Genomic DNA, 27,403 nt, shown 5'->3' with positions numbered 1-27,403 from the left:
TCATGCTGACGTATGTCAACAAACTCTGGTGACGGCGAGGCGGACGTGTCGGATTCTGCAGTCGGAAACAGTGGCTCTCCACCGACTGCACTGAACTAAAGCATGATGGGAAACGACTTGCTGACGACAAAGCCTAATGCTCATTGGTTTAAACAGCCATGATGAGTTGTTCTCTTTTAAAATGTTTCATTTTAAAACTCTGATATCATGTTTTATGTGTATAAATTATGTGTGAATATTCCCAAATATTTTCCATATTGGCTATTTTATTGTCATATAAATAAATAAATAAATATAAAAACATGTCTGTAATTAAAGTAAAAAGGATTTATAAACGCGTCTTGCGAAGGGAAATAAATAACAGTACTTTGGGTTTCTTGTTCATTATTTTTATTTTCATATAAAAGCAACAGAACTTAAACTGCATCATCAACACCGTACATGAGTGTGAATCCCGTGATATCCGTCCATTAAAGACATTATTAACTCAGAACACATATTATTATGAGACTCATTTAGTCCTTCAAGAGCTTGACAGTAAACATCAACTGTGTGTACAATGGCTTAGACTGATAACATCTCAATATTTTGTTTAATAGAACAATAAAAACTGGGTTGGAAAAGACATGAAAATGTTCTTTTTGGGTGAACGATGTCCATCATAATAATAAAAGAATGAAAATGAAGAATACAAGTTATTACTTAAGAATATATGAATACATGAATAAACTTAAACTCATCTATTCATCTGTGTCGGATCAGAAGTTTGGACACTAATTCTTTACACTATCCACATATAAGTCATGAAAACTGAATAACACAAATGGCATTGTGGGAATGATGCCGTGAGCAAAGCGTTACACACATGAACATGTCTTATATTTGAGCTTGTTCTTTGATTCCAGCTTTACTCAATCTGGACATTCATCAACAAACACAAACACTATTGAGGGAGAAACAGTTAACTGTGCGATCAGCACTTCATGATGACTTTCATTCACTATCTAGTGGAGATGAGGAGGTGCTGATGGAGAACAGTGATCAGATGAACCCCTCACACACACTTCTGTGTCCACATTTCTGAATAATAGTTCATATTTATGGATATTACACTTTTTGTATTGTATTTCCTTTTATTTCACTTGATCATGTAAATTCATTCACTGATCTCATTATTAATCATCACAGATAATCAGTGGTGTGGAGTTTTCATTCCTCCCATACCCCAAACCAACGTATGGATAGAGTTTCTCATTAAAAGACTGATGAGTGTAAGAGTAGATATGAAACATGGACTCCACTTCATAAAAGGAGACGAGACCCTTCTCATAATCCACAAACACACCGATCCTCTGAGGCTTTACTCTCAGAGAAAGAGAGATATATGAAGAGTCACAAGCCCAATAACTCTTATATCTCCGTCCCACAGTCCAGTATCCATCATCAGGACTCAGACTGAACCCGCTCCTCTTACTGGATTCTCTGGCCACTCCTAAATCCCACTCAGTTTGATCCTTCACCTGCACCTCAAAGTAAAAACACCCTGAGGAGAATACGTCCTTCCCGAGAACACCAAGATAATAATCAAACCTGTCTTTTCCCCCATCCACTGCTTTCAGTCTGTTTCCATATTTCACTTGTTTCCCATCATGAGACACGATGAGATCTGGATGAGCCGTATCAGCATCCAGAGTCACATTCACTGCAGAAAATATTGAAAAGTCTGCTTTACAGATGAGCATATAACAAAATAAAGAATTATATTTTATAATTAGGAATCATGGTAACTTTAGAACAAGATAATAAATAATAAAAATGTTGCATTAATTGTAAACTAGATTAAAATGTTTGTAAGCAAACGTTGAAGTTGGCTTGAGAAAACCTGACAGAAAGTCTGAAGTAACATAATTGATGAATTCATAACATAATTCATCTTTAGGTCAATAATGAGATCAATCATTTTAATCACAGCTTGAAGAGCAACAAAATCCTAGAAGACTTTACACAGTTTATATTGTATGTCCTATAATAAAATATAATGAATAGTATAGACATATATAAATGCACAGTGTATTAATTCATTGTTTTGCAAAAATAATTCAAAAGTAATTAATATTTTAATAAAGGCATATAAACAAATGGATCTTTTGAATCCAACTTACCTTTTGGTAGAATAATCTTCTGAAATTGTAAAAGTTGATCACGTTCTGGAGAAAAATCAGAAATAGAGCAGAAAATAACATTAGATCTGTACAGCAGAATCAAACTTTGCTGCATTATTTTCCTGTTATCTCTGTAAAGCTGCAGTGAAACAATCTGTATTGTAAAAAGCACTATATAAATAATGATGACTTGACATTGAAATTACAAACAAGTTACAATCATGAGTTGTGTTTATAGGCTGTTAACATCACACAAGTACATCAGTGACTGAATAAATATACATTATAAACAACTGATAACCATTTATAGGAGCCAAGTTATACACAAACTAAATGAATAATAGAAACATAATAGAATATAACCTGAGGGTTAAGTAGATATTTTATGGCTGTAAACAGAATTTTAATGAACAATTCATTAATAACTTAATAAAGACAGATTCACCATGTTGTATTTTCCTGTGCTCATCCGGTAGTTGATCGAGTGCTGAAGAAAATTCAGGATATAAAGAAGAGAAAACAGCATTAAATATATAGCTTATATACATACATTTTATAGTATTATTATACATACTTTCATAGTGTTTGGGACAAAGACATTTTCCTCAGAACTTCACATCATCAATGAACATGATGCCAATATCTGTCTTACACTGTCAACACTTTACTTAACTTCTTTTTACATGGACTCAGTTACTGCGGTTTACTTTTTTGTCTGAAATTTTTTGTTATTTGAACTTTTGTTTATACATAAATATGAAAGTATTTGTAAAGTGTAAAAGTAAAGTGAACTTAATTTTAAGTTTTCTATACCAAAGTTCATGTTCATTTCACCTTATTTGGATTATTTTCTTAGTTCAACCAAATAATTATTTTATTTCAGTTGTTTTTTATTTAAATTGTAAATTATTATTTTATTTCAAATGTTTCAGTTGACAACTTTTTTATTACCATTTAAATTCATTTCTATGGCAAATAATAAGCGATCTGATCAGCCACTGAAACATACAGTATAAACTGCAAATCAAATCAAATGAATTAAATCTCTCAAGAAGTGTATAAAAGCTGTTTCTGAGATTTATCAGAGACTGAGCTCTATGTTGATTTTTTCTATTGAAAACTACTGTGTCATTTAGGATCACACAGCTGAACTGGTTTAGCTAAAAAAAAAAAAAAAGAAGCATTTTTACAGTACAGTGTCTCAACCTCTTTTCTACTGCATTTGCTTTGAAACAGTGATTTAAACCGTAATTTAAATAATAAGCAATTGAATGTAAAGCAGACAAACATCTGCTGATCTACTGTACTTTATCAGTGTGTTCTCAATTCAACACTATTGCAATTGGTGAAAAAGAATTCATTAAAAAAAGTCAAGGGTCAAGTGTTCAACTACAGCAAACAATAATCACCATAATCGTGACTTCCGATGAAACATTTTCGATAAAAAAAAAGAAAATCAGCATTACTGTAAAAATCTTTCACTGTAAATGTGCAGTAATGAACTGGCTGCAGCTTCTCATGCAAAGTAAAGCAGTTTTTACATAAGACAATTGTTGCGTAAAATATTGCCAGCACAATTGCACTAAAACACGATTTAACTCATTTCATTTGCAGAAACTGACAGCCTTAAATTGGCCAATTACCATTTAAGTTATTTATAGTGTGCTAGTTATGTGAGCATATTACTGCCGTGAAGTGAAACAAATTAAACAAAAACATTAAAACAAGAAACATCAATTTAACTCTCTTTCAGATAACTGCTAACAACAGCACACATGCATGAACTATAATTAGCGAACAGCTTATCACTGCGTCAGCAACTACACAGTTACTGGTTTAAATAAAGCAACAGCAGAATAACATCAGTGTTTCATGATCTTCTGCTGGACTGAAGCACAGACTCTACTCTTAAACACAATGACCCACAACAACTCAGACAACAGAAACCCTTTAAATCCCAACAGAACATTAATGAGTAAATGAGATAATAAAGTGCTGTTAACAAGCAGATTCACTGAAGGAAAGAGAAACAAGAACAGAAAAAGAGAAGAGATGAACAGAAACACAAGAACTACAACTGACTTCCAGCCATTACACATCATTACATTTATTACATTTATTACCAACCAGTTTGACTTTATTTCTGTTTTACGTCAGAAGCTCTTATTGAGAAAAAGCAGAGGTTTAAATATTGACTTTTAATTGAAAATGTTTAGTTCAGCTTGTGACCCTTGACTTTAACATCATGTTTCTCTCTGGCTGCTTTAACTGTGTGTTTATAAGGGACTTTATGAAAAGAGAGAAAATGTGATCAGTGAATGATGATTGTTATGTATTGATAATGACATAATCATCTTGTGGTCTTTTGATGTCTGTCTCTAAGTGATGCAGATGTTCATAACTAGAAATGAAAAACTATCCCGAGGCTGCCTTATTTATTTACATAAAATATATAAAATATCCAGAAAACAAGAGCGTTGGATGAGTCTCTTGATCTCATCCAGTGTTCAATCCTTTATGAGTGTTACATTATTAACACACTTAAACTTTACTTTACCACCAGTGTTAAACTACAGCAAGAGTTCCAACAGCAATCAGTTATAATGAAGATTTTAAAAACACATCATGCACAAAAACAGAATTATAACATCCCTTAGACTTAGATATCACTGACATCAAAAATCAGCCGATGAATCTCAACAATGGTGACAATCAAACAAATAATAATACTCTGAACATCACAAAACAAGTTACAGAAAAAGTCAACAAGAAAATTAGCAAAAAAACAAGCAAAGACAGAAAATGGTAAGACCATTCAGCTGTATAATTTATTCATGCTGCAATGCATGCTGGGAGTTTTTTACTATGCTGGCACCCAGCATGCATTGCAACATGAAACTATTGATTGTCACCATTGTTGAGATTCATGTGCTGATTGTTGATGTCTGTGTGTGTTTAAGTGATGCAGATGTTCATAAATAGAAATGAGTAAAAAAAATGTAAAACAATGATCCCCAGTCTGCCTTATTTATTTACATAAAACATAAAATAGCAAGAAAACCAGAACTTTACCTCTGTTTTTAAGAGTGAACGCAGCTATCAGTATTCCAGCAATCACAACGAGCACAACAAAAACTGAAATCAGGATGATTGATGCCCTCCAAGAAATAAATCTATTATCTGCAAAACAAAACAGTAAATAAACTGTATTATAAACATAATGCTGCCATTACCTATAGCTTCACATAATAAGCTGATAATCATTCATTCTTTTTACTGCATAAAAAATGTCATGTGAACATGACAGAGAGTAACAGATGTATCAGTTCTTACTTGTGGTGTTAATCAGTGTCTCCAGCATGTGATGCTTCAGTTTGACTCTGCAGTGAATCTTGTCGTCACTGTGATAAACAATGATGGTGTGTTTCACACTGAATCTGTCTGAGTTTCTGTGTGTCTCTGTAGTTTCTGAACTCAAACTGACTCCTTCACTGTCCAGCCACTCAAGATCAGGTTCAGGATACCAACCTTCAGATTCACACTGTAGATGAAGCCCTCCTGAACGATCAAACCCATCTACAGTGATCACTGGAGGACGTCCTACAGCTGCAGATCAACAAGAACATTCTGTTGTTATTCTGGCATTTTTGAGTTAGTTTGTTCAGTGAAAAGAGCATGCTAGTTCTCACTTCCTCACCTTCAACTCTGACATCAACAGTGGCGTCATCAGACCAGGATTCAGACTGAATAAAACACTTATAAAGTCCTTCATCAGAGACTCGGACTGTTGAGAGTTTGAGTGATGCGTTTCCTCTCTGTAGTTCTTGATGGCTCAGTTTTGTTCTTCCTCTGTAGGACTGAATCTGATCTGTGTTTCTGTCTTCATGATCATAATAGAGATGCACTAGTGGTGAGTCTTTCAGATCAAGTCTAAACCACTCCACTCTCATGTCCACAACACTGATGCTGGGTTTGACTGAACAGGGCAGAGTCACATCTTCACCAGATACAGCAAATACAGGATCTGCAGGTCCCACTACTGTATACTGCTCTGTTACAAGAGAAAGAGCAGATCTGAGCTACACATCCTAAAGGGTTTTACTCTAATGTTGTTCCAGACGAACAGTAATGTGCAATAAATATAAAGTATTATTCACAATGATGAATAAATTACCTGATCTTGAATCTGTAATTCCACTAACAAGCAGGAGAGTCAAACAAATGAACTTCATCTCTGAGACACAGACGCTAAAAATAAAATATGAAAAAAGAGAAAACATTACAGAAAACTGTCAGCATTTTTGCCTGAGAATAATCCTTACACTTAACCTTCTGTCCAAAAGTAAGATAAACATTTACAATCACTTTCTGCTCAAAGAAATCCGGTTAAACCGGGTCAAGACAAAGCAGGATACAAATATACAACATGTATCTACATGTAGCACTTATAAACACATATTGTAACAATGAGGTAAGGACGAAGCGGAGAGAGAATCCACATGCAAGCACTACTTTAATAAGACAAACAGGAAATCCAGGGCAAACAACGAAACTCAGGACAGGAACATGGTACAGTTAACAGCAACAAGCAACAGCTACAACAACCAACAAACACCAACTGAAGCACAGAGGTTTAAATACACAGGCAAACACGCTAAACAAGATAACAAGGGGTGTGTTTAATCAGAAACACCTGGGAGACTAATAAACACAAAACTACAAAGGACTACAAAACATGGCACAGAACAGGAAATAACCGAAGTCCACACAAGACAAGGGGAACACAAGACAGGAATCATGACACATATAAACACATGTTGAAGGTTGTTGAATCAGGATTTCTTTTTCAAAAATGCAAATATATCTATAAATGTGATTCTAAAACCTTTCATTTATTTACAAGATTAAGTATTATATGCATTAAACTTGTTGAACGCTAACATGGTCCTCAAGTCACACTCGTTCAAGACTTCAGGTAAATGTGTTTCTGAATCTTCCATGACTTACCTTCAACTCAACATTCACTGTGTTCTCAAGAGAGTCTTAATAAATTGTGTCCATATGAAAGTTTAGTACGATCGTGAGGAGATCCTTCCTGGGCTGGTTTAGTTTCACTTTCTCTTGTAACCGAACACCGGAACAGACACAGTCCCTCCCATCATTCAGGCTGATAACCCTGCTGTAGTTTCTTCTGTCACAGACTGACACTCCTCACTTTAATCTGATTTAAAATATATGACAGACATGTTAATTAAAAGAAAATGCAAACACAAATGTGGATGATGACACACTGCATCCACAAATATAGAGGGAACTGTGACCCCACTACTGACAATACCAGAAATAAATGTCAAAAGACAGTTTATCACATATAATATTTATTCTTCAAAATAAAAAACATCAAAACCATCATTATATAATATAAAGCTCATATAACTATATTTAATGTAAATTAAAAATAAAATGAATAAGTTTAGATAGATACAAAGTATCACGAAGTTTTATACATTCATCCAAATTAATCGAGCTAAAGTCATTCGTTTACAAATCGTCACAAAAGTTTAGTGTATTTATTTTACTAGTTTGCTGGGGACAGTCTTTCTTTCTCATCACATAAAAAAAAACTTCAAGGTGAGCTTAAGTCATTTATTCCTCATTGAAAGGTTTTGTTTAACATCATGTAGGTCTACTCTCACATTGACTCATATCAGTGTATTGTTACTAATTACTAACTATTAGTACTAATTGACTAATTGTTTATATTTTCAAAAAAAAAATCATGACTGATTAGAACAGAGCATTTCTACAATGGCTTTGGCCCTATTCGGATGGGATTAGTTTTACAAGGGTGGACGGAGTAATGTAATTTTACCACAAGACGTCTGTAATGGCCAATTCGCACGGGATAAGAGATCCCGTTAGAGAGATAAGAGAAGTGGGAGGGGTAACTCGATTTGCATCATCGCCTTCACCCTCCTGTCAGCAAGTGTGTATTAAGTTGCTTCCTGGGGCCTGTTTCAATAAGGAGGTTCAACCAACTCTGAGTTAAAACTTTAACTCTGAGTTGACTTACCCTGAGATGGGAAACTCTGAGTTTTTGGTTTCAGAACAGCTGAAATTAGTTAGTTCAATCAACTCTGAGTTGACTGACTCTGAGTTAAGCGCGTGCACCACAACTATAAAAAGCCATTATCAATGGAGCGCAGATATTATGAGTCACCATGGCAACAGCGCCAGACAAAAAGAGGTCTTCATATTTCTTCACATTTTAATTACTGTTATACAGTGATGGGTGTAATTAATTACCAAGTAATCTAAATACTGTAATTTAATTAAAGGGATAACTCTTAATTCTTCTGTAATTTAAAGTTAAATCTGATGTAATTGTATTAGACTATAGAACAATTCTGTATAGGCTATTTAACATACATTTTTAAAAGTTATATTTTTAATGTAACCTTCTCCCTCTACACAGTTTGGTCAATTCAAGAATAAATCATGCAATTGTATATTGTTTATTTGAAAGCATTAAAAGTGCTGTTTCTTGTCTCTCCTTGTATTGTTCAAGTGTTTAAGGTTGACATGGGATTTAGTAATTAGTAATAAGTAGACCAATAATTTCTAAAGATAGTCATTTACATTAATCTAATTACACTGTTGAAGATGTCATTTGTAGTTAGTAATACAAGTAACTTGCCCAACTGTTATAATATCAGAGGTGAAACTGGAAGAACAGTTTGTTATTCAACCTAATTTTAATTTTCATTTATTGTAATCCTGCAGGCATTAAAGAACATGGCAGCAGCTGAAATTTAAATGTAAACACATAATTCAGTCAAGTAAGGCTTGAGCATAGTATGGGTGCAGGCTACCTGACTTTACAAACATGTGACATATTAAATAACTAAAGCATCCAGTGTCTAGCAGTGCAGCAGCATTTACGGCTGAGGGAATTCCTGGACGGACTTCAGAGCCAGTCCCAAAGATCCAAGGGCCTTCATAAAATGTAAGAGGTTTACATATGTGCTATTTTTTATATAGGCTATTTTTGATATTTCCATTTATTTTACTTTGGGTTAGGATTTTTGTTGGTCCCAGTAGATTCTGATGGTAATATCTGTCTTTTGGAGCCTCCTGTCCCAACAGAACCCCAGGCAGTTGTAAGTCGCCTACTCAATACACCAGAAATTATGACAAATAGTGTTATAAAGTGTACTCAACCAAATGCCACAGAGAGGCCTACAGAGGTAATGTTAACATTATGTGTCTACACATCAAACAATCTACACATTCACATTTTTTCACATTTTTATGTGGAGTAGCCTATAGAATCTAAGTTTAAATCTAAGTATAAACGGGTATTCTAATCTCTCCCTCCGCCCCCAGAGTGTGGAAGAACAGCAGGAGGACGGTCCATCAACTTCTGGTGCACAGATGAACAGTTCAGTGATTTTCAGTAAATGCCACAGTTTAATTCTGTAGAATTTGTTTAGAACTACATTATGTAACTCTAATCTACTACTGTGTTTTCAGTTGCCAGTTAAGGAGTTATATAGACTTCATCTTATTTAAAAAAAAAAGCAATATTTTATTTATTAATAAAAGATTAATTTTATTAATAAAAATGTACTGAAAGAATGAATGAGGTGTTTAAACACCACTTCCTCTTTAAAAAAAGGGGAGGAGACTGATAGAAACTCTGGGTTTACTGAAGAAAACCTGCTCCCGACCAGGTTAGGTTCACAGAGTAAGTTACCATCAGGGACGTGCGGTCAGGGTAGGCAGGGTAGGCAGTGCCTCACCAAAGGAAATGTTGACATTACATTTATTAATTCCAAGAACTTTATTAATTCACCACATTATGATTTATTTTATTCCAAATATTAATTTTTGTAACAAAAATTCTCAGGAATACACATATAATATACTAATTTTGCCATTGTTTGCTCCTAAAACCATTGTTTCATGCAGGAAATTCAAGGCCATGGCCATTGAGGCAGAGGTTAGCAGTGCCTCTTTGGTCCATAGAACCAGAGAATGTCTAATAGGAAGAGAATTGGCACTCTCTGCTTACTTCCGGTTTCTGGACTGGCTGCAGTAACACGTCTCTGTCCATGCGGGGGCGCTCGCAGGCGAGTGCAGAATGAATGGAGGTCTATGGCGAAAAACCATCAAAATCCACTTTTCTCAGGATATAATTTTTTGTCTAGTAATTTGAATGTTGTATTCGAAAGGAGATGCAAAGAAATTACACATTGCTGGGTGTTAGATTTTTTAGAGTCACTTATTTGGTTTAAAAAGTCTTTTAAAATGTCAATGACGTCAGAATGCTGACGTCATTAGCAGAATGCTAGCGTGTTATGGGCAACAACAACTCAACTTGTAAGAAATCGAAAAGAAATAAGTACTCGTTCATTCAACTTTCGACCTATAACACATGTTGAACTTGCAAAACCTACAATAAAATCTGAGATTTCTCAACGGCAATCGGGTGAAAGAGACACATTTAGCCGTCTAGCCCCATAGACTCCCATTCAGTCTGCACTCGCCCGCGATCACCTCCAGTGGAATTCTAATGGAACTGCAACCAAGATCGATACAATGGGGCTAATACAGGCGGTCAGGGTTTCATATTATTTTGAAGGTACCCCCGTGAGCCGCCATTGGCTAACAAGCCTTCACCTGCTGTTAGCATCCCATTGACTCCCATTCATTTTCGCGTCACTTTGACAGCGAATAACTTTACATCTGAGGCGTTTAAAGACTCCATTTGTCCATTGTTTATTTCTAAAGAAACACGACAATGTATAAAAGGCTCCATTACCTTGTATCTTACGTTATGGCCCCGTAGAAGCAGTTTTTGTAAAAGTAGGCTAACGATTGCGTCATAACCACGCGACTCTCTGGAAATTACCGTAGAGACAGGAAGAGAAGCTCGCAATCAATCGGGGGGACGTGGAGGCATAAAGTCCGATAAAGTAAAGGGAGAAGCCCATAGAGAGTCATGACGTTGCTCCTGCTCCTAGCTCATGGACAGCTCCTACTCACACTCTCCGTCTCTGCGAGATTCGGAAGGGAATGGTTCCGATTTCACTTGGCACAGCTACTAGAAAACTTACAACTGTCAGGCAGGCTGCTCACGTCACATCCACGTCGTCAAGCTCAGTTTGAGTCTGCGCAGTACGCTCGGCAATCAGGAAGTGACTGCTTCTAATGTGCTTCAACTTCTCTCCGTTGAAACCTATGGGGTCGCTGTGTCCAGTTTATATACTGTATATGGGCTAATAGGAAGTGCCAAGGCTCTCCGTAGACGGGCTCTGATAGAACGTAGTTTACGTAGGTTTGCGCATGCGCAGTCAGTTCTCATGCTGTCTTGAATTATCAACATTGAGGCAGAGACCGAGCTTGCTTCATGTCACGTGATCCACTCACTCTCACTCAATCCGCGCTTCCCGATCTAGTGGCGCCTAGCGTTGGCTGTCAACAGGCCCGGGGTGGGTATGGAGAATTCCCGGTGGGCCGCTCGAGGATTTTTTTTTCCACATTTGTCACGTTAGTTACATTAGGCTACACACGTTCCGCATTCTGACACCGCAGCGCGCAGCCTCTGCATAGGTTGTACCATGTGAGGGAGTTCTCCCCTCCCCTCCTATAGAGTTGGTTGGGTCCATAGCCCGTCTTTTCCAAAACGTTTTCTCAGGAAGGCTACCGCGGCACCGCCGGCGCATACCGATAGCTGGGCCGGCCCGGTAGCTATGCGTCAGGGAGGATGGATGGGAGGAAGAGGCCAGGAGGTATGGAAGCTTGTTTCCGCCACAGAATAAAACATTTTAAAAGATAATTGCGACTTTTTATCTCACAATGAATTCTGTCATTATTTCTCAGAATTGCGTGAAATAAAGTCGCAATTGCGTGTTATAAAGTCAGAATTGCGAGATATAAAGTCAGAATTGCGTGAAATAAAGTCGCAATTGCATGTTATAAAGTCAGAATTGCAAGATATAAAGTCAGAATTGTGTGAAATAAAGTCGCAATTGCTTCTTATAAAGTCTAAGTGAATTATTATTTAACCTTTACATTATTTGTTGAACCATGGCATTAATACAAACTACACAATAGTGACTAGGCTGCTTGTCGGTTCGCTGACACCGCGCCGCCTCCCTCTTACTGTGTCCTGCACAAAACATTTGTTTGTTGTACAAGTCATAAGATAGATGTGTCCATTAATTTGATTATTAGATTTGATAGTGCATTAGCCTCACATATGACTGACTTTGCTGTATGCAGGCAGCGATGTGATGATGCCTGATATGAACTTGGGTTGCTACATTAACTGAATGAATATATGCCACATTGATAGGTCACAGCCTACCCATGACAAGATTTCACCGCACGTTACTGGTTACCATGGTAACTGACTCGGAGTATAAGTTACCTCTCTTTCTGAAACAGGCTTGACTTACTCTGCTTTCTCAGGTTTGACATACCTCCCATTCTGAAACAGAAAACTCAGAGTTTCCCTCATTTCAGGGTTAACGAGTTTTCACTTAACCTCCTTTCTGAAACAGGCCCCTGATATCACGTGTGCAAACAACCTATATTTATATAAAACAGTTATGTCCGGTTGAACGATGTATTAATTTACTTAAGACTGGATTGTGTTGTCAATAGGCTTAACGCTAAAACCAACTTAAAGAGCTCTGACCTGTACCATCTGACTGGTGTAGATTCATTTCAGTGTTGATTGTTGATATTAGAAACGCATTTGAGTCAGGAACCGCTCAGAGTATAACGTCACAGATTACCATCTCTTCCAAATCACACTAGTTATGGCGTGAACGCAGCATAAGCTTGTTGTTTTAGTTCAGGAGGAACTGTAAAAGGCGGCTGCTGTTTCGGTTGCGGCGCCCTGTGACTGACGTCTGTCTAACTCTTCATGAAACGCGCTGATGACGAGTGATGTCTGCACGAGCAGGTGCGCAAATGTAAATATACATATGTTGACTGGCAGGTATGACATCGTATCATTGCATTTTATGGTCCTACGCCTTCCTACAAAGACGATATAAATATACATATAAATACATTTAGAACACTAAACTTAGTGATTGCTATCAGGATGTGAAGAGACTTTCAACCAGCATAAAAAAATAATAATAATCTGGACCAAATTGCCTACCCTGCCTTTAACTAACGTCGTTAAGTAACAAGATCCTGTAGTAAAGTGTTACCAGGAATCCTATTAAACTTCTCATTCCAGTGTGATGTCACTGTTTACATCGCCTTCATGTGAGGCAAGTTGAGGCCAGTTCTTGGGAGGAAAGACTTTTTTTTTTTTTTTTTTTTTTTTGTGTGTGTGTGTGTGTCTGGAATTTTTATTGCAATATATCTTGACCTCGTTTAAAATGACACATCTAAAGCCAGTCATATATAGTCATGTTAATTACTAGGGGTGTGACGAGACGCTTACTCCACGAGACGAGACGAGGCACGAGATTGGGTTCACGAGAACGAGACAAGACGAGATTTTTACACAATTTTTAAGAAATCCTCAATGATGAAATATATGAATGGAAAATCTTTTATTCAACTGAAAATCACAAAATGTAAAACAATTTATGTGCATTTTGAAATCAACTTGTACTGAATGTTATTTTACTTCTATTTTAATGAATTCTATGCAGTAAAGGACATGCAAACACTGCAAAATGTTTTGCTATAAACTCTACTTCTCCCTGTACGATTTCACATGAGAAATCTAACTCCTTTCCACAAATCGAACATAAAAAAATAAAACAGTATAAATAAAATAAATATAAATAACTGAAATAACACTTTAAGTGCAAACAGTAAGTGTGTATCCATAATCAAAGTACTGCTCTCTCAAAACTACAAGTTCAAACAGAAACAATTTTTTTCTTCAAGCATGAAAAAGAGATAAATTAACTAAGATAAGCCTAAGATATGGTCATGTTCTTTTTCAAGAATATAAGCATGTCGACGATTTCTGGCAGCAGTTGAGACCTTTGGGCAGGGCTGCACGATATGAGGAAATCTGCGATGTGCGATAACATTGTTTAATATTGCGATGTCGATATGACTTGTGATATGTGAATGTTAGCTATACTGTTCCCATGTCTTACTGCTTTAATAGGTTCTTTGCGTGATAGGTCAAATGTTTATTACCTGCCTGGTTCAGATTACACTATTTTAGCGCGATTTTGGCACGATCCGTTTCGTGGAGATTCGTAAAGGACAACGGGCGTCGGGACGCAAGATTCGATCGTTTCATTTCGTATAGTGTGTCATAGTGGGCGACAACCTACGCGTCTGCGATGCTTCAGGACATCATGACAGAAAGACTAGCATGTTTAATTTTAACGGTCCTCCACGACGGGTTGAGTGTGAGCGAGAGTGAGTGAGAGTGCGGTTACAGTGAGTGTGCGTGTGTGCGCGCGCGAGTGAGCGTGTGTGTGTGTGTGTGCGCGCGAGTGAGTGAGTGAGCGAGGGACAGTGAGTGTGTGTGTGTGCGGAGTGTGTGTGTGATTGGCCCGGCACACAAATGATTTAAAAGTGGCAGGGGCATCTTCAATACAAATTTCACCCTCACGCTCCATCACGCTGACATCACAACAACTCACGAGACAAAGTTTTTTTTTTTTTTTTTTTTTTTTTTACTCACGAGACAAAGTTTCACCTCGACGAGAAATCTCGTCGCGTTTTAATCTCGCGAGATCTCGTAACACGAGATCTCGTCACACCCCTATTAATTACACATGCACCTTGAATATCACTTGAAACGAATGAGATTAAATTAAGTGAATTGTTACTAGTAAAGTATGTAAACCGTGACCTCTAGTGGTCAATGATGATGTGTATTTACATTCTCTCACGTTATTCATAAAGATTTAAGATTACTGGAGTAAAAATGCTAAGTTTAGCTGAACGTTAAAGTAATAACACTAACTGAATCATTTGTAATTTCCTTTATCTGCTGTCTGTCTCACATTATCAGTGATCAAGGCTAGTAGAATTATTCACTCGTAGCCTACATCTCTACTATCTTTGCAGTTAATAGGATTGAATCCTCTGTTTGAAATGATCAAAAGTAGTCAGTTCTATTTGTGTTTGTTCTCCAAAGACTAACATTTATTGTGTTGTCTCCCTGCCAGCAATCGATTAATGTGTGCTTGTCTTTCGACCTCACTTCACTTTTGGGACAGAATAGCTGAAACAAAAATGTCCCCTGAAGTTAAAATAAAATCTGACAAAATATTCTTTCTAGAGAATAAAAATAATTTAAACAACAAACTGTTAATTCAGTTCTGTTTTTTGTTTAGCTGTCTTTTTCATATTATGCATTTTTGTGCGTCTATCTTTCATGCCTCTCCAAACAGGAAATGGTGTTAATTAAGAGGTCGTGTTTGTGCACGTGATGAGCAGTAATTACACTGACTGTAATTTGCGGGCCTCTTCTTCCCATGACACAAACACACGCGCGCGCCTCATCTGCACATACTGTGACTGGTCGCTTGACTTTGACCTGTCAGGTGAATGACCGCGCGCGCGTGTATGTTTGTAACGGTCCGGGGGTTAAAAGTATCGGACCGCTCTTAAGTTTAAAGCGCTGCTCGGTGAAGTTTTGAGAAGGGTTTGACCCATAGACTGTAAAAAATATGGACAAAGCGTCTGTGACGTCACCCATAGACTTTCTGAAGAACGGGTTTGAAGCCGTTTATGGGGGGTATGGGCGGCGCCATCTTGGAAAATCTTGGGAAATCCTAACCCCGCCCACCTTCTGACGCAGCGCGCGTCACTCAACTAGCTCTGCTTATCTCCGTGTATATTTTAGGCAACGAAATATGTTATAAAACACCAAACTAACTCTTTTCGTTTTCATTTAAAGAAATCTTAAACATTATAGCCACATAAATGTTATTCACTGCACATAACGTTTGCCTATTTATAACAAAACGAAATATAAAACACAAACCTGCCTCTTTTCGTTTTAAATATAATATAAAAATATTTAAAATTTTAATATGGTCCAGGCAATATGTGTATTTGTACTAAACAACAGATGTTGCAGTAAACAACATTACAGATCATATTCGTTGTATTAAAATTACAAAACTCAACCCAGTCTCTTTTTGTTAAATTTCAGTTTTATCAATATAAAAGTATAAGTAAAAGGTAAAGTTACAAGAAGCTATACAAATAAAGCAAACAATTCAGTCAAACATAAAAAGTCAGCGCTCGATCTAGTCTAACCATACAACGGTACAGTTAAATAGCTTATAAAGTTATGAAACTTACTCAGCCAAAACGATTGCCCAGGGAACAAATTATAGATTTACGTTACGAGACCAAAGATCGCCCGTTAGATATACACAAGACGAATCATATTTAACCACTACAGAGACGCCAGAGACCGCGGCACCTCAGAACGTCTAGCCGAGGAAAGGCTGTTCTAGGCGGGGTACATCGCGCTGAGCGCCCGGTCATCGCTGGATCTCACAACTGGATAAAATTTTCATAAATCTTTAAATAAACCACAGATTTGAGCTTTAAACAACTACATTCTCGCCTGAAAACTTCTTAAAACTACATTTCACGATACAGAAACAGTAGTATTATATGTCAACTGTATTAAAAAATGGCGCTTCTTGTTGTCATTCTCCGTGGCGCTGCCCTGTCAGCTGTCAATCAAGCTGTCAATCAAAGTTAACCACGCCCTTATTGTCATACATTTTATATCTAAATACGATCTAAACTAACGAGTTTGAAAAAAATTCACCCCCCTCACAGTTGTCAGGCAATCGGAAGCTATCGAAAAATACAATAAAAGTCCATGGGACCAACCTGTAAAAACATGAATTTATGCTGTGAAAACGGACATTTTAACATGGGGGCTATGGACATTTGCTCCCTTTTGGGACCTGCCCCTAGCGGATTTTCGATGTATTGCAGTTTTTCGCACTGTCATTTTTCAGATCAGAATGTTGCCGCTTGGTTTGACCTGGAAATGAAGATGATGTTTATGAGATTTGCCCTCGGCGTCCACGGAGCGCGAGCGGCCACACTGAGCTCCACGGGCACGCGCGCAGCCTCAGCAGTGACACACATAGATATCATATATAAAGGCTAGATGTCTCGTGCGCGCTGCTGGCCAATGGAGGTCGACGTCCGCACGTGGCGGCCATCTTGCGGCAGTGCGCTCGCTCACTCGTTTAATGGTGCAAATACTTTTAAATAACCATAACTTGCCCAATTTTCTACCGATTTTCAAACGGTTTGGTTTGTTATAAACGTCAGAGATGTAGTTATGACACTACATACATACACTGCATACATATGAAAAATTATAACATACATGTTCAAGCATTCGGAATTATAGCCACGTTAATAACGTTTGTAAGAAACCAAACCGTTTGTAAATCCGTCAATATTTCAGCGAGATATGAGGATTTGTGTGCATGCTGATCACTCACCTTAATGCAGAGCACTGACATAAGATGGCCGAACGGTGATGCCGGAAGTGACTGCGCCATAAGACATCTAGCGTTTATATATGATATCTATGGTGACACAGGTCTGTTTACATCCATCTCTCTCTCTGTGTCGATGACAGTAGCATTTTATTGGACGTTTAACGTGGAAATAACATAAGGATGTGTACCAGTAATGCTTCACTACACAACGAGTAAAAAAGACTGGATTACGATCATTTTTTGTACACACCACACGAGTACCTCAGAGTAATACCATGGTAATTTTTTTTAGTACGGTTGTAACGTTATTAGATTTGATCACATATTGCTCTTCCATGGTAGCCTACTTTTTGTAAGGCTGATTTTGGAAACATTTTATGGTAACATCCATTGAAATTACTCGACGTAACTTACCATTATATGAATGAATTTGGTAGTTTTAATATAATGCCACGCTGAAACGAATGTACCACGGTATATCAGTACTGTATTTTGTTACAGCCATTAAAAAAAAATATCGAATTAGGCTATATTTTTTTAAATCCAGTTTTATCTCTAGGATATAAGTGTATGTGCTCTGTCCTCAGGCGATCAGTGATTGGTTAATTGTGTTATTGCGTCCTCACGTGGGTGAGTGCTGACTACATTAGGAGCTCGTGCAAGTTGTCGTCTCACACTTAATAGATTTAGTTGCACAGGTCAAAATTGCACTGGCTTTCTGTATCACACACTGAAACTGAAATCAAAGACACAAACTACACATGTCGAGCATAAAAATACATCTCAAACTTCAAACTCTTTCAACTGTAATCCACCAAAATGTATGCACATGTATTAATTACATTTCAGTTAAATTAAATAAAGCTGGGGGAAAAAAATTAACTAAATGAAAACAAGAAATGTTGCCTTGGTAAAAAACTGAAATAAGTTTAAGTTGAAGCACTAAAATTATTAAATAGAAATACAATAGTCAACTTTTTTGATCCACTTCAAATGTTGACTACTGTAAATACCTCTAAATCTTTACTAAAACTGAAATATAAATAAATTAAACCTAAATAGCAGTATTTAAAAAACCTAATAAAATGACAAAAGCACATAGGGGAATTACTAACAATTAAACTAAAATTAACATGGAAACTGTACAAATAAAAGTTAATTCAAAATGATTAAACTATAATACTGGTAGGCCTACTGGTACTGGTAAGACCTGACTAACTGTGGTGACCTCGAACGCCCTCTTCACAGTGTGTGTGATTGGTCCATCTGAAGGCCAATCAGAGTGTTGTATTGAATGCATCTTGGCAGCATGGTGGTCAAACTGAGCACATTAATGTGCCTGTGTGTGTGTGTGAGAGAGAGAGAGAGAGTCTGTGTGTGTCTGTATGTGAGAGAGTGAGTGTGTGTGTGTGTGTGTGGAACCACCTTAATTTGATAACGCTTCAAGGAACGACTGTAAGTGATCGCGTGTCTGTCACGTTTGCAGGAACTTTTCTTTATAAAGACTGTTATTATTCCTGTAAGAGATAGTCAGGTGATACACGTCATTTTCCTGATGATATCAGATGAAATATCACTCTGTTCCTGCAATGAATATTCAAAATGCTGATAAATTACCAATATTGAGAGACAATGTTAATGGCAGGAAGCTTTTAGCAGGGATATGCAGAGAGTTCCTCAGGGGCTCAATATACTATTGTCTCACCCTTGGCCAGTAGATGGCGCTGTTTGCTTAACAAATTTATCATTAATCTGAAAAAAATAATGTGTGTAGTCGCCATGAAAACTGACATGCATTGACATGTTTCTGAACTGCTTTAGATTTGTCGGGCATTAGAGAACGCACTTTGGTCGCTGTGAAACCTGATGCCGTTCAGAGGCGTCTGATCGGTGATGTCATCAAGCGCTTCGAGCAGCGAGGATTCCGATTGGTTGGTCTGAAGATGCTGCAGGTGCGTGATTCACACACAAGACGTTCATGAGTATGGAACGCCGTTGGGGACAATACCTATTATATGCAACGCGTGAAATTTGGACGCATTAACACGCACAGTTTGTACGCGTCTTTTTGGTCCGTGTAAACGCGAACGTTTTGTACGTCTAAACGCGAAGTTTTTTGTCATGTTATTTAAAGACACGATCGTTTGTATCGCCTTAACGCAACATTTTTGGCCGTGTATTTTTTGTTACGTGTTTCTATACGAACGTTTTCGTCGTGTAAACATGACATTTTTGAACGTGTAATATTTCTGAGTCTTATTTGATGTGCGACATACAAATTTTTCTGTTTTAGTTAAACTGGTGATAATTTAGAGTCAATGATTAAATACATTCAATGACTGCATGAATTAACATTATATTCTTTTGTAACGTTAAAGGAATTTGTCCTGTAGGAAAAGTGAGTGGTCTCTGTGATCCAATGACCATAGCCTATTTCCCCCCTGGTTAATGCATTCGAGGTGTCTATTTGGACCACTGCAAATAGCCTACTTGTTGGCAGAACTAATTACACTAGGCCAGTCTACCCTATATGTGGAAAAAGTCACCTCTTTAGTCAGCGGTTTCTGTGGCGTAACGTGTAAAGGGAGACCGGGGTTCTATTCCCACTGACAGCGCTTTTTTTTAATAACTTTACAGTTATTAAACGCAAAATTGTTTTCAATAAAAATGATTTGACTTAAAATTCATTTTAATTCATAAAAGTTACATTTAGGGTAAGGTTAGGGGTAGCTCTCTTTAATATCTCAATAAGTTGCCATGATTTTAATATTGTTTTATAAATCTAATAATCTACTGTCAGTTAAATTGCAGGATGTTTAATGCACAACAATACTGATGAGCAAATAGTAACGTTATCTGTCACATATTTATAAGTAAATAGCATCTAACTGTCTACTGAATCCTGGACTGGCTGCCCCACAGTTTACGTGGTCCGCCTGCTGTAGTGATTCTGTAATGTTTATGTGTCGTATGATTGTGTCTGTGTTTAAATGTTGAATAAAGATTTGTAAATTGTCATAGGCTACTGGTGCTTTGTTTTCTGCTTTTGTATTTGCCTTATTGTTATAATATAATTGTTAAATTTGTGATTGTTACAATATATTGTTGTTATTAGATTATTTTTATCTGACATATAGTATACATACAGTATATGTGTATTAATTATTTCCAGTCAAACTGACATCCCGACTTCAAGGAGCATTCCAGAGTCTCTCATACCAGATTGATGCTGGCCCACTCGGAGATTACTCCAGTCATTTTGAAAAAACAATAGCCACAGTATTTAGTATTTAGCCTTTGCTAACTTTATTATTCATTGTATTTATTAAAGTTGAATGATTTATGGCATTTATTGGCACTATTATGTATAATTATTGACACCCCACCCTGGACCTCACTAATTATTAAACCCTGGCTATGGCCGTATCCAGTGTTGTATGTTGTTAACATATGTTATACACAGGGCTTAATTTGAGCCTGAACACGCCGGAACATGTTCCGTCACCTCCGACATTGGATCCGGCACCTTTTTTATTGGATTCGGTACTGTGTCACTAAAATTAATTGCCTAAATGAAAAATAAATAAATAAATACTGTTTGTGTAGTGTTCAATGTTTGTGACACATGACTTGCGCGCTTGTTGTACGAGTTGAGATTGCTGTTAGCCTCGATCGTTTCACGCAGGGGAAAAATGTCAAAAAGACAGGAAAGTTTGCTTAACTTTTTCAAATACGCTGGACAGTCAGATCCCAAACAAGCAAAAATCGTTTCCGCTGATCAAAAAGGAGACCACGGTGGACACAGTAGCCTAGTATCGACATAATATCTCGTTATTTCGACATAATAAGGGGACATTCTAATCTGCATTAAGCCACATTAAGCGTTCTTATAATGGGTTTCTATGGGAGGAAAATGCTTAACGTGTAATTGCGTTCATATTCTGGGCTCATTTGATTTGTTTTTCTGATTTGGGCTTTTCTGATTTTTGTACATAGCATAGCCTATTTGTTAGGATTTTAGTATCATAATGATTAATAAATGCACGCACAATTATCCGTGAACTTGATTTGAACAAATGCCTTTCAACTTGTGTGTGCAAAATTCAGAATTAAATTAATGTGCAGAAATTTGTACAAATAGAAAGAATGTAGGCCTACTATACTGTTTTAGCCATTAAAAAATCGCATTTAGTTTCATATTTGTTAAAATATTATAATGTTATTTTTTTTCCATTTATGTTGATTTATGAAAAGTGAACAGCACGACCGAGTAAGATAGGATGCGCAATGAGACATGGAGCGGGTCAGACATGATTTTGACCGCTGAAGTTGAAGTTGTTTTGTAGAAAGCCTTTCTTTAAAGTGAATTTCGTTTTGTATAAATTGTATCTTAATTTTAATCAATTTTTCATCAACCAATTGCCTGTATAGGCCTACGAAACAAATATAACGGAGGCGCCCGCGCGCTCACTTCCATTGCACGTGAACTAGAGCACACCCTAACTTAACGAAACTCAGTGTATGCCTCACACAGACATGACAAATACATCAAATACACAAAGCTTGAAATGTCTTTAAACGAAATAATTCAAAACGAAAAAAGAAAAAGGCTACTCTCTGATTATGTAATCCATTAGTCTTATTTATGTGCATTTCTCTATAAGCGCGTTCACACGGAGATGGCGATCGTCAACTTCATCTTTGCAGCCGAGTCGACACTTTTAGAGAAAACACTTGTTTATTAATAAAAATCAATACACGCATCACCGGATTTACAGATGCACGCACACATATTATTTCGAAATAACGAGATATTGTGTTGAAATAACATTATTATTAATAATAGCCTACATCTTTTAGAATAGGCCTATTTGATTGAATGCTGAAAGTTGCCCTTGTTCAATTTAATAAAAATAAAACTTTAATTGTGATCATTAACATAACTGAAGATTAAATATTTAGTGGCCAAGTTTTGCGCGGCTCTCCGTCAAATCTAGCACCCTGAGTGGGCACATGCGTTAAAAATTCTCTGGCGCTGTCCCTGCAGAGAAGCTACGTAGGCAGTGTAATTTTTATTTTATTTTTTGTTTTTTGTTTGTTTTGTTCCGTTACCTCCAACCCCCGTTTTGAGTCGCCGGATCTGCGCTCCGGGACCTCCCACTTTACAAATGAAGCACTGTACATGTGTATATAGCCTGTTATAAGAGGATGCAAACTGAATGCAGTCTGTAAAAGTTCTTTGACAGTTTAATAAAAAATTTCTAAGAGCCATCGTAGAGAGCAATCCACTTTTCCACGTTACCGGAGACAAAAAACCTGCATGAGTACAAATGGGATGAGATGCCACAGCATGACACAGCACTGACATCACAGCCAACGTATAAATGCATCATTGACTCTAAAGTTTTACGCTTGCCTATGTACATGCCAACGTAAAATTACGATCTCATTCACGAACAAATGTTACGTGTGACGTTTGCATAGGTATTTGCTTACCTAACAGCACATCATCCCTCACGGAAAGAAATGTCGTCTGATGTTTATATATGTATACAGCAACGTGCCATCGCATCACAAATGCAAATGAAATTCTAAACAGAGCAACGCTATTGCCTGTTGTGCGGTCTGACGCGACACCCGAACATATACTTCGTATTTACGCGTACAAACTGTGCGTGTTAATGCGTCCAAATTTCACGCGTTGCATATAATAAGTATTGTCCCCAACGGCGTTCCATACATGAGTGTGTGTGACATGTTTGTACATCATGTATCTGTGTGTGTTTCAGGCTTCTGACAAGCTTTTAGCTCAGCATTACATCTCGCTGCGGAAGAAACCCTTCTACTCCAGCCTGCTGTATTACATGACCTCTGGCCCTGTAGTCGCCATGGTAGAGTAACCACCAGTTATGAATATCATTCAGCTGTAATACTATAATACTACAGGATGCAAATAAGAGCACTTTGATTTTCAATGTGATTAATGAACATCCAAAAGTAAGTTTTACACAATTTATTTAAAATGCAAAATTACATTTTAAATAAAAAGTAGATGCCACTCGCCTAATTAAATATATGCAATGAAGAAGAAAAAGGTATAGCACACTACTGTCTGAAACTGTGTTCTTCAAACCGTTACACGTGTCACATACTGTCATAAAGACTGAGGAGTTCTCATTGGCTTGTTTTCAGGTGTGGGAGGGGCATAATGTGGTGAGGTCGTCCCGTATGCTGGTGGGAGACACTGACCCTGCTGAAGCTTCACCTGGAACTATTAGAGGAGATTTCAGCGTTCACATCAGCAGGTGCTTACACACACACACACACACACACACACACTCATTATGAACACTAGTGTACTGCACACTGCACACTAAATATTTATAGTGATTATATATTTTTTAAATGTTCAAATTTTTAATGTTACGTTCAATAATAAACTGTTTTTTAAATTTTTTAAAGAAAAAATAAACAAATGAAATATAAAAAAGGAAAAAAAAAATAGATATTTAAACAGTAGTGTACTATATTGTTGCCACATGAGCTCACCACATTTCATGTTGTTAAATTGACAGAGTTGTATTTGATTATCATCTCAGAAATGGTTGTTTTGAGGTTTTAATTTTTTTTTGTGCAAAAACTCTTGGTAGTAACAATAAAAAAAAAAGGTTCCATTTGTTAACATTACGATTAGTTAACATGAACTAACATTTAAAGTTACTTCTAAAGCATCTATTAATGTTTATTTAAACATTTGCAAACACATTATTAAAGTGCCCCTATAATGCTATTTTAAAGTTTCTTAATTTAGTTTTGGAAGTCTCCTACAACAGGTTTACACACATCAAAGGTCAAAAACACTTTCATTTTCTCATAATATACATTGCAGATCACCTCATTTTTCAAAGAGTCTGAAAAATGGTTCATTCAAAGATTCATGCTGCAGCTGCGTATGAAAACTTCTATTCTATATAGCAGAGGTGGGAGTAAGTCACACATGTGCAAGTCACAAGTAAGTCTCAAGTCTTAACCTTCAAGTCTCAAGCAAGACCAAGTCAATTTTGTGAAAAGCAAGTCAAAGTCAAGTCAAGTCTTTTATCAATATTTGTGAAGCAAGTCTCAAGTCCTAAAATTTGCGACTTAAGTCTGACTCGAGTCAAGTCATATGACTCGAGTCCCCCATCTCTGCTATATAGTACGCGAAAAACAGTATGTGAGCCGAGGAGTGTCCAAATTCATGGTATTCATATTAAAAGAGTAAGCGAAAAGTACCCGGATGACCAACTACTGGCGTGATTCTGAAGTTCACATACGATGGACACTTTACTGTCCCATGAGGCCACAGGAGAGGATTTATGAATGGAGGTGGAGCTGATACAGCACAACTGCCTTTTTATCTAGCAGAGTCTGTGATTGGTCAGCTCCAGATCTTCCTCAGCACAGGATACACAGTGAGGGGAACAGTAACGATGGCGTCGGTTTTACCGTATCAATTCGAGTCCTCATCCTTTGGAAATATGTGAAGTGGATTTGCTTCCACAGAGCAGAAAACAGCGTCTTGTCGACAACATGAACCAAACTCTTCCAGCCTCAGCTTCATCTACAGTGTTTGAGGGTCAAAGTAAATGTTGTTCACGAGCAACCAATGAAGACCATCGGCTGACATTATGCAAATGTGTTTCATTGTTACGTAGATATTGAGCCTTTCTGTGGAATTACTGACGACTCATTTTGACTGTTCAGAATTGATTTTATTTTTAGGAGACATTAACTTTATTTGTCGAGCACTTTGACCTTTGAAACTGACAAACAGCAATATTATTCACTACATGAAAAGTAATATTCAAAAAAGCATAATAGGGGCACAAACAAAAGTTGTATCTGTTAATATGAACTAATGGACATGCGGCATTAACGGACATGAACTAACAATGAACGGTAGTTTTACTTTAACAAAGATGAATAAATAATTCTGTAACAATTGTGTTAGTTAATTCTTCTTAATGCAGTAACTAATGGGACCTTATTATAAAGCGTTACCAAGAATCTCAGCTGTAATTATGTGTTCAGACCCTAAATCAGTGGCATGGATGCAATGACTTTCATGACTGTTGAATTCTTCAGAAATGTGGTGCACGCCTCTGATTCTGTGGAAGGAGCGGAGCGGGAGATCTCGCTGTGGTTTCATTCCTCAGAGCTCGTCGACTGGGAGGGATGCGATCAGAAAAGCATTTACCACATTTAAGACGGGCCGACGACTGTATGTGTGCAATTAACTTGTCTGATCACCCTCAGCTGGGACCATTTCAGGTCAATTTCCTCAATAGCACATAAATGCTGATGCTGAAGTGCACAAATGATGTAAAATTGTTGAATGTAAATAAATTGAAATGTTATATATTATAAATATTTTTAAAAATAGTTTAAAAAAATTTTTTTGGAGGAAATGCTTACAAAAGGTGGCCTTGAATATTTTAAAAATGACTTATTTTTGCTTTGCTGCACAAGTATTAGTCAAAACAAAAGCTTTAATAGTTCATAATTGTTTCTAAAAAGCAATTATTGTTACAATTTTAATTAGTTACATTCTTTAACCAGTGACCACACACACAGTGCTTTAACTAACTTCTGTAAACAATATATTTTAATAATTAAAAAAAGAAAAAAAAGAAAAATCAAATAAATGACTACTTGCCTTTTAGCAGATGTTTGTGATCTGAACACAATCTTTTGGGGGAAATTCATTAAATAATTATTTATAGACTGTTAATTTAACATGAAATAAATACTTGCTGTATCTTAAAAATGGTTTGTTTGTGAATATATTTACATATTACATCAGTGCATGATCAATATGTCCCAAACCAGTGGTGGTTTTTACAGCCGTAGGCCGAACAATGCTTTGACATTTTGTGCATTGATTTGTAATGAACAGTTTCATAAAGATGGCGGACACGTCGACATGTCTGAAGCGGTCAATGTGGCTTCTATGTATACATTTCTACGGTTCTCAAACTTTTTGACTTCTCCATCTTTGGCCTCACATTGTCCATCAACAGACGAAGACCGCTTGACGTTTCCAGTTGTTTGTGATTTTCTGGATAAGGATTGAAGATTTTTTTTCCCCCTTCAATCTATCTAACTCTATCCAATAAAACATTTGAGAGCTTTGCATGACTAAAAAGTATCTTGTCTTTTTAGAGCCTACATCTATATGATCTTTCACCCTGTTTCACACCATGTTTTCAGACTAAACCAGATGTTAAACTATCAGATGCGGCCCAGTTTCTCAGTTCCTAATTGTCACGAGAGGTGTTTTTCACAATGTTGTCATTACAAAAATCTGCCATATTTAATGGAGGCAAAAAGGTAGTGCTGGTAATGTGCAGTGTTAAGTGTTCACTTCCAAGGGAACACAACAAGCGTATTGATTCAAGCCTTTAGATAAAACATCTATCAAATTAATGTATGTAACTAATGAAGTTATTGTGATGTAGCTCTAACTAACAAACACACTGTAATTTGAACTCGACTGGTTTTTGAAATGCGCATACGTGTAGGTGTGCAACAAAGCTATGTTTTCTTTTTCATGCAAATATACAAAACTCTGTGTACAAGAAGCATTTGTTAACTTTGAACTAGAATTGAGTTCAAGTTGTGGGAACAGTAGCTTGTATGAGCCCTCTTCATTGCGTTTGAGTTCAACACTTGTGTTCGTCATTGAAGGAAGTTTCTGCTGAGTGTTTGTTT

The 27,403-nt window shown here is 36.9% G+C and overlaps 5 protein-coding genes across 5 annotated transcripts in view; 2 read left to right on the top strand and 3 right to left on the bottom strand.

The window, feature by feature from the left end:
* The window catches only part of LOC311097392 (uncharacterized protein), a gene marked incomplete at its 5' end in the record, with an annotated part of 189,722 nt that overhangs the window by 32,803 nt on the left and 129,516 nt on the right, over positions 1 to 27,403 (bottom strand). The gene's annotated exons all lie outside the window — the stretch shown is intronic.
* LOC311092333 (butyrophilin subfamily 1 member A1-like) overlaps positions 1 to 27,403 on the bottom strand; it is a 147,684-nt gene that overhangs the window by 82,850 nt on the left and 37,431 nt on the right. The window lies entirely within an intron of this gene.
* The window catches only part of LOC311097407 (exportin-6-like), a 65,122-nt gene that overhangs the window by 10,624 nt on the left and 27,095 nt on the right, over positions 1 to 27,403 (top strand). The window lies entirely within an intron of this gene.
* On the bottom strand, positions 373 to 16,550 carry LOC311092408 (butyrophilin subfamily 1 member A1-like). The gene is made up of 9 exons (XM_084129108.1): positions 16,479 to 16,550; positions 7,170 to 7,383; positions 6,337 to 6,410; positions 5,860 to 6,213; positions 5,496 to 5,768; positions 5,235 to 5,342; positions 2,608 to 2,649; positions 2,163 to 2,207; positions 373 to 1,702 (listed from the first exon to the last, which is right to left on the bottom strand). The coding sequence occupies exons 3-9, from the start codon at positions 6,392 to 6,394 to the stop codon at positions 1,176 to 1,178; spliced, it is 1,407 nt and encodes a 468-aa protein (XP_083985234.1). The 5' UTR covers positions 6,395 to 6,410; positions 7,170 to 7,383; positions 16,479 to 16,550; the 3' UTR covers positions 373 to 1,175.
* Positions 11,916 to 26,459, top strand: LOC311092524 (nucleoside diphosphate kinase, mitochondrial-like). Its single transcript, XM_084129324.1, has 5 exons — positions 11,916 to 11,956; positions 19,475 to 19,605; positions 23,443 to 23,544; positions 23,846 to 23,958; positions 25,778 to 26,459. Exons 1-5 carry the CDS (start codon positions 11,932 to 11,934, stop codon positions 25,896 to 25,898), a joined length of 492 nt encoding a protein of 163 aa, XP_083985450.1. The 5' UTR covers positions 11,916 to 11,931; the 3' UTR covers positions 25,899 to 26,459.

Source organism: Abramis brama, assembly GCF_963993115.1.
Source record: "Abramis brama genome assembly, chromosome: 1".
NCBI lineage: Eukaryota > Metazoa > Chordata > Actinopteri > Cypriniformes > Leuciscidae > Abramis > Abramis brama.
The sequence above is the reverse complement of the archived record's forward strand: the minus strand, read 5'-3'. Positions and strand labels throughout refer to the sequence as shown.

Excerpts from the sequence above, each read along its gene's own strand:
- LOC311092524 (XM_084129324.1), top strand. The coding sequence starts at position 11,932 with ATGGATGGGAGGAAGAGGCCAGGAG. Across the intron at positions 19,606-23,442 it reads TTGGTCTGAAGATGCTGCAG|GCTTCTGACAAGCTTTTAGC; the intron begins GTGCGTGATTCA and ends TGTGTGTTTCAG. Across the intron at positions 23,545-23,845 it reads CTGGCCCTGTAGTCGCCATG|GTGTGGGAGGGGCATAATGT; the intron begins GTAGAGTAACCA and ends GCTTGTTTTCAG.
- LOC311092408 (XM_084129108.1), bottom strand. The coding sequence starts at position 6,394 with ATGAAGTTCATTTGTTTGACTCTCCTGCTTGTTAGTGGAATTACAGAT. Across the intron at positions 2,208-2,607 it reads GCACAGGAAAATACAACATG|AACGTGATCAACTTTTACAA; the intron begins GTGAATCTGTCT and ends ATTTTTCTCCAG. Across the intron at positions 1,703-2,162 it reads GAAGATTATTCTACCAAAAG|TGAATGTGACTCTGGATGCT; the intron begins GTAAGTTGGATT and ends TATTTTCTGCAG.